The 7,516-nt window shown below is 40.3% G+C and overlaps 1 protein-coding gene across 1 annotated transcript in view; it reads right to left on the bottom strand.

The window, feature by feature from the left end:
- Nucleotides 1-7,516, bottom strand: part of PDZD8 (PDZ domain containing 8) — a gene marked incomplete at its 5' end in the record, with an annotated part of 58,759 nt that overhangs the window by 34,149 nt on the left and 17,094 nt on the right. The window contains 2 exons of the mRNA XM_027655198.1: nucleotides 1,416-1,518; nucleotides 6,390-6,512. Of these exons, the coding sequence (XP_027510999.1) occupies nucleotides 1,416-1,518; nucleotides 6,390-6,512 (226 nt within the window). The remainder of the gene's footprint in view (nucleotides 1-1,415; nucleotides 1,519-6,389; nucleotides 6,513-7,516) is intronic.

Genomic DNA, 7,516 nt, shown 5'->3' with positions numbered 1-7,516 from the left:
GGCCCTGCAGGACCCACACTGCTCCTGGCCCTGCAGGACCCACACTGGCCCTGGCCCTGCAGGACCCACACTGCTCCTGGCCCTGCAGGACCCACACTGGCCCTGGCCCTGGCCCTGCAGAACCCACACTGCTCCTGGCCCTGCAGGACCCACACTGGCCCTGGCACACCCCAAACTGTTTGTCACAGAGTCACAGCTTCCTAAGACAGCACAGGTGAACCTCTACCCTCCCTTCAGGTTCTTCATTTCACTAAGGATGCAGCAGATAAAAAAGAAGTCTTCTGTCTGTTGCTCAGCCATACACCCTTTTTGGCAAAACATAATATACAGTAAGCTGGAAACAAGTATCACAGCATCTGTTACAAGGACTTCTAAAACAATGCAAAGTAGAAGTTCATTGCAGAAAATTGAATGAGATGCTGAAATCCTGGATTCTTGCTGCCTCAATGGAAAAATGATGCTGGTCTCCAAACACAACTCCAGTCAGATACAACAAAGGCACGGGGTTTAAGCCAGTTGAACTCAGACAGCAGAGGGTAAAATGCAGGACATAAACTATTATTCTAGTGATTTCTTTACAGGAAACCAACTGTTAACATGAAGTGTTTTTAAAGCTTCCAGGGTTTTTCTTCACTAAGCACGTTACTTATTGCTCAGCACAAGCCCAATTCAATTTGATTACTGCCACAATATCCCTCTAATGTAAAACTGAAAGGCTCTTTCACATGTCACACCTCTTGTCTGAAGAAAAAGGAAAAAAAAAAAGGTCATTTTCACCCTCACACACACAAAAAAAAGACAGGCAATGTGTAGGCTGTATGCATCCTGTTATCAAGTGTAATAATTACCAAAAGATTAACTTACAATACCACCAATATTATTACTTTCTGTATTTGCAGAGCTTTGCAGAAGTGTTTTCCTTTAGCAGACACGGTAGGATTCACGAGCTCTATAAGCAATTGGAGAGCCAAGGCAATTGCCTCCATTTGCACAAACTGCAGGGGAAAGGGAGGCAGGGAGTCACTGAGCCCCTCTGCTCCCTGTGCTTCAACACTCCCCACAGCAGGAATACACTGCTGGACAGCCACACCCAGGGGAATCCTCCTCAGCACTCTCTGAACGCTGCCCCACCCAGAGAGAACAGGGCTGTCAGAGCACGGTCACACTGCTGCCCTCGAGCAGCTGGAGAGCTGACAGTACAAACCAGGCCCAGCTCCAGGCCCAGCTGAACATCATGTCACCCACACACGCCAATCTGACAGCGAAATACTCTGGGTTAAAAAGGAAATAACTGCTCTGCTATGGGTTTTTCTGTTATATCACCCATTTCATTGCCTGAAGAACACTCTTTCTAGACAATGTATTAAGAGCTTAAGACAAACTGCAACATGCAGAGGTTGTACTCTAGTTTTTACCGTTTTAATAGAACTTCTTGATCTTTCTTCCCAAACATTACTGCTCAGCTCCATTGTGCAATGAACATTTGTTTCTCTTTCATAGGATCCAAACATAAATAACCTGAAATAGAAAAGCCCACAGTAAGAATTGTAATACTATTACACATGCCCCAGATACTCACATATCCCACATACTCACCACTCTTCACTTACACACTTATTATTATTATCTTTATTATCATCAATGTGTACATAGAGAAGTCCTCACAGAACAGATTCCACAGGCACAGCCTAACACCAAAGGAAAGACACTGCCACCCTCTAGTGGAAGGACTCCAAAAATATAAAATATAAGAAAATTTTTAGCTAGGGGTTTTTTCAGTTGTATTTTTTTCCTGCTCTGTACTCTCTTTTCTTTTTTTTAATAAAGTGTTCAATCAGCAGACTAGCATTTTTTCCATAAAGAACTATTTTTTATTTTAAGAAAAGCAAAAATAGCTGCGAGAGTCTTCCATTTTAATCCTAAACTTCACAATGTACTGAAGCTCTTCTTGGTTTAAGAGAACACTAGTGTAGATCAAAGTTTAATCTAAAGTTCAACAGTTTACTACTGTTAATATTAATATTTCACTAACCTGGGATCCTCATATCTGTAATTCTTTGTAACATTCATAACAAAAGAGTGGTTCTTCATGCACGATACCCTATTCCAGAAGGCTACAAAGCTTTTCAGGCAGATCAGTACTAGAAAAGAAACCCCAAACCTATAAACTTAAGGCTATAGAACAGCAATCCCAGCTTGTTCACAGCTTATCTCACAGTAGCTGAAAGCAGATAAATGTTTTGGAATAAAAATGCCAAACAAATCTTATTCAAAAGAGTTGTTAGATTTTAACTCCCTTCTAAACTTTCTACGTACATTTGACAGGAGCAGTTTCTAAGCTGTCATTCAAAGCATCTCATTTGTGACTGTGATGTGTTACACGAAACTCTTTAGAGGACAGAGGCAAAAGCTGTCAGAAAAGCATGTCAATTTTATCTGGTTATCTTGACACTTAAATAAAGTTTCTAGGTTAAATATTTATAATCAGGAAGTCCCAATCTTCCAGATGTGGAGATCTGTAGTAAACATACTTTGAAAATAAAGTAAAGCTATAGAAAACAAGTTTCACCAACAACTAGAACCAGTGAAATGAATCCAATTCAAGGGAAATCACCTCTCTGGCTTTGACATCTCTCAAGTTTGCATTGCAGCAGGGAGAGATAAATCCATCTTTCTTTGCTATGTCCCTCTAGGAAGAGTTTATGTAACTAGTGTTCAGCTGTGCACCTGAATGCAGGGGGCAGATGGGAGGGGAAGGTCATGCCTGGGTTAGGACCCAGCACACCTGACTGACAGTCTGTTGGTTTTGGCTCAGAGTTGGTGGCTGTATCTGTGACCCACCCTCAGAGGGACAGTCCCCACGCTGCAGTGTAACCCTGCAAACAGCAGCTGCCAACCTCATTGCCAGCCTGACCCTCAGCACCATGGATATGATCACTGCGAGCACAAACCCAGCCTCACAGCCAACCAGTCAGCTACCTGGGACAAGACTAAGCTTGTTCAAGGGTACTTGAACTGACAAACTCATCCCTTGTCTGCTTATTTTTAAACCATCCCCAGCAACCCTGCGTGGCTTTTCTCTTTTGCTTTCAGGAGTTGCTTTTGAGTGAAACAGGTTTTCCTCAGTGTCTCACTGATATCAGACAATTCATTAAAGCTTTTCAGCTGATCACTGGTTGCACACATTCCATCTTCTGGTCACTCAGACACATTCTCAGGGAATTTTCCAGGGGTACTTATTATCCCTTGAAAATATCGGCACAGTAGCTATTTAGCTGTCTTGGACTGGATGGAAGAAAAAGGACATGAAATAGCTCAAAACAAGAATAAAACAATTTTCAGCCAGAACTGTAACATGAAGTCACAAAAAAACAATTAGCCATACTGAGATTTCACCTTGCAGCAGTCAACTGGAAGAAACACATCACAAGACAGCCAAACTACACATCTAAAGAGCTCTTGATGTTGGAGTTTGATTTCCAATTTCAGAAAGACAAAGAGGAAATTTTAACTGCTGCTACACTACAAAAATTTTTGTCTGAATAGTATCTCCATTACCATGCAAACAGAGGCACTGTACTCTGTGAGGCAGCTGCAGAAAAAGGCTGACATTAAGCTTGTGTCTCAACACACCAAAACAATATATTAAAGATATATCCATATCCTACAGATTGATAGTTTGTAAATCAGTATGAAAGGATGTATGAAAGACATCCTGAAACAAAGTTTATAACCCCAACTATAATTAAATCAATAAAGAATTATGATTAAATTACCACCTCAGTAATTTAAATATGCACACAGAAAAAGAATTTCTATTCCTTCCCCAGTTATAAATGGGATGGTTCCCTACAGCAAGCACGAGACAGAAGTGATTCAAGAGAGTACCTGTGTCTATCAAAACAGTTGTGGTATTTTACTAAAGAACTATCTTAGGAAAATTTCCTTGTCCACAAAAGTCATCTACTGGAACAAATGCTAATTTAGGAAGCTCGCTTTATGGCACAGTATTGGAAGAGTATTCTTGCCTAATACAGTAAGATTGATAGGCTTTAAGAATTTCTGCCCAGTGCCTCTTTTAAAAAAATTACTATAACAATTTAACAGAATGTTGTTTTGTTCTTCCCTTTTCCTTAAAATTTAAAGATAATGACAGATAACAGGATTTTGGCAATAATTAAGTTCTGTGAGGGCACTGCACTTGCTGAAAGTGTAAATTTTTGTACAGGCCAGGAAAAAAATTGCAAAACATATTCCTTATTATTTACAAAAAGGTTCCACCCTTTTGTTAATTTAAAAGATGTGCAAAATTTAACTTTTCTTTCAACATCATGACAGCAAGAAAATTACTGTGCTCATGCTTGCAATTAGAAAAGAAACAAGTACAAAAAGTGCAGATATTTGGTCATGTGAAGAATACAACTTAATTAAACAAGCCATTTATAGCATACAAAAAGCTTGTCAAATGTTTTATCACTATAGTTTCACCACTGTTTTCCAGACTTAAGCAGGAGAAGCAGCAAAACACTGTTACCAGATGGACAACAAGAATTCTACTCCAAATTCTGAACAGAAGTCAAAGAACAGCTACTACTGAGAACACATAAAACATTCTGGGGCACTGCACGAAAGTGGAAAAGACACAGAATTTAAAGTGATTTTTCATCCTGGAACGAGAATGAAAGAATGAAAAACGCTGAGGTCTCTGTGGCAGACCCAAGTGGCAAAGCCCTGTGTGTCAGCAGTGCTGCAGCTCTGAGAGCTGGCCCAGGCACCTCCACCCCAGCCCAGAGTGCTGCTGCAAAAGGGACATTGGAGCATTGGACTCTCCTACATATTTCTGCTGTTACCACCAACATCCTCTATGTGTCTTTCAGTTTCTACCCCATCAACATCTTCAGATGCAAGGTAAGCAAGAATATTTATTTACTCACAGAGGGACTCTGTGGACAGGAGTTGTAGTTGTTTAGTTCAAAAAAGGATGGGACACCTGGAAGATCTGAGGAATTACTATGGGACCAACAGGCAGATGTGTAGGCTGAGAGGTGTCAGGTGAGACAATTTTCATGTGTGTGTTGAGAACTTTCAAGCTGCATAAAACAGATTAAGTCAGACCCAAAGCTTAAAAGACCTGACAAACCAGGAACTGCCTCCTCTGCCAGCCATCTGATGAGCAGCTGTGACAGCTGAAAATGCTGAGAGGGCAGAGGATGATGTCAAACTGAGTAATCTGGGCTCTGAAGGCAAAGAAACACAACAGCACTTGGATGTTGGTGACATCACACGGTGTTTCAGACCAAGGAAAGACACAGGATTTAAAGATTACTCTCCAAACCAAGAACAATTGCATGCAACTGAAGGTTGTTATTGTGATCCTCTTATGACACAAATAAATGCACTACTGTGTAAAGAGAGATCAGGTAGGACAAGCCAAGAGGAAACAGTCCTGACAGGCAAGGAACACAGACAGTCATTCAGTATGCTTGGATCATTCACAAAGCAAGGGAGACAGGTGAGCAGCAATTTTATCACAAAAAAATAATCACTGCTGTCACCATACAACTGAGAAACAGAAGAACATCTTCTAGAAATCCACAGCACTGATAAACCACTTTAGTACAGCAAATACAATTCAAATGGTTGTACAATGCTACAGAAAAGAAACAGTGCAAAGAGGAGTTGATACAGTAATAAAAGCAATGAAAGAGGTTCAAAAAAAGAATTCTTGCTGGAAAACAGAAAGCAGCTCATAAAGAGCAGAACTACACACGACTACATCAAAGCCTAAGCACAGCAAAAGACTGAACATAAACCAAGAACCAAGAGGTCTGACAAAAAACCCCAAACAAACCAAGAGCCCACACACCTTTTCTCCAGCTTTGAAGAGAATAATTTTCTCTTTAATGAATGAAGGGAATAGGTTTTATTTCTTTCCACTATTTTGTTCAAGACAAAGACCATAAATAATGCCTTATAAAAGTGATTTGGATTTATCTAAGTAAAACTGAGTGAAACAATTATTTCCCCTTGCTTACATAGTACAGCAAGACAATTACAACATTTATACTGCCTTGGAAAGAGACTCAATTTGGTGTAAAAAACCAACTGAACAAAACCAAGCAAGTAACAGGAGGCACAGATTAGCTTGTAAACAGGCAAAATTCAGAAGAAAGGCAAATGCTTGTGCCCACACAAAGCAGAAGTGCCTCAGAAACTAACTATAACTTCATTCTTATTTTAAAAAAGTACATTTCATGATTAGAGTGCAATCATAACACCAAAGCTGCCACTTGGTGAACCAGAATGGGCCTACAGCTGTAATAACTACAAAGTGAGGAAACATGGGTACTTTCTTAGTCAAGAATGAGCAAAAGTGCACAAAAATATACCTTGTACATTCAATTAACGTGACTTTTAGTCGACCTTCTGTCAATAGAAAATCCTGTATACAGAGGTCTCGATCTTCGTATTCATCAGCTGGCAACACTTGAAATGGAAAAAATGGCTTGAACCTGAAAAACACAGAGCAGACTCATCTTAATTCAAATTACATAAAGAACACTAACACAGAGAAATATAAAAAATGCAATAAGACCACAGTGAATATCAAACACTCCTAAAGAGAAATAATACCATTCCTACATATTTATTGGTCAAAAGGAACAAGTAGGAGCCACTAAAGCTTTTTGAATGCAGCAGACTGGACAATATAAACAAAGATTGCTTCACAGGAACAGAGTGAGTTATATTGACTAGTGCAGGTAATTTTGAGAAAGTGGGAAGTTGAGAAAATCACACAGTATGTTTATGATTGCAAACATATTTAATACAAAAGCCCTTTTGCAGTAAATATCTTACCAGGTCTGTAATTTCTCAGTTCATCTGCATAAACATTGTAGCACTGAAAATATAATCTGACCCTAAAGCTCAAACCTTTTATGACAGTGCTGTACTAGAGGACTGGTGCACCCTTACAGACACTTTGGTTACACACATTGATTCTTCTCACACTTGGTGAAAAACTTTCAGTTGCTCTTTTCAGCCACTCTTCTTGAATTAAAATAAAGACTCAGGTATTCTAAATATTTGCTCCCAAGCTTTATTTCCCTCATCACAGCATGTGATTCCCAGGAAAAGCCGCTCATGTCCAAGATATTCAGTGTTTTACACACGTTATCTCTCCACATAATTCCCTGTCTGATTAGAATATGCTGTGTTATAAATAGCAATTCCATTTTTCAGTGCTAGTGCTGCAGTGGCAGACACAGCCCCGACGGGAGGGAGGGGAGGAGAGGCTGCCCAGCTGCAGCCCCATCCCATGGCTGACACACACATGCAATCCCCACAGCAAGGGCACAACCCTGCAGAAAGGATGTGCACAAAAGTATTTGAAAACACTCTTGCAGGGTATTCCTTCTTTCTGCCTTTATTCATTGCTCTCCTCTCCCAGCACTGCCCAGTGCCCGTTACACCCTGACCCAGCCTCCCAGCAATCCCTCCTGCACCCTGACCCAGC

Source organism: Corapipo altera, unplaced genomic scaffold, assembly GCF_003945725.1.
Source record: "Corapipo altera isolate COAL_440 unplaced genomic scaffold, ASM394572v1 180, whole genome shotgun sequence".
NCBI classification, from domain to species: domain Eukaryota; kingdom Metazoa; phylum Chordata; class Aves; order Passeriformes; family Pipridae; genus Corapipo; species Corapipo altera.
This window is presented reverse-complemented; position numbering and strand designations above follow the sequence as displayed.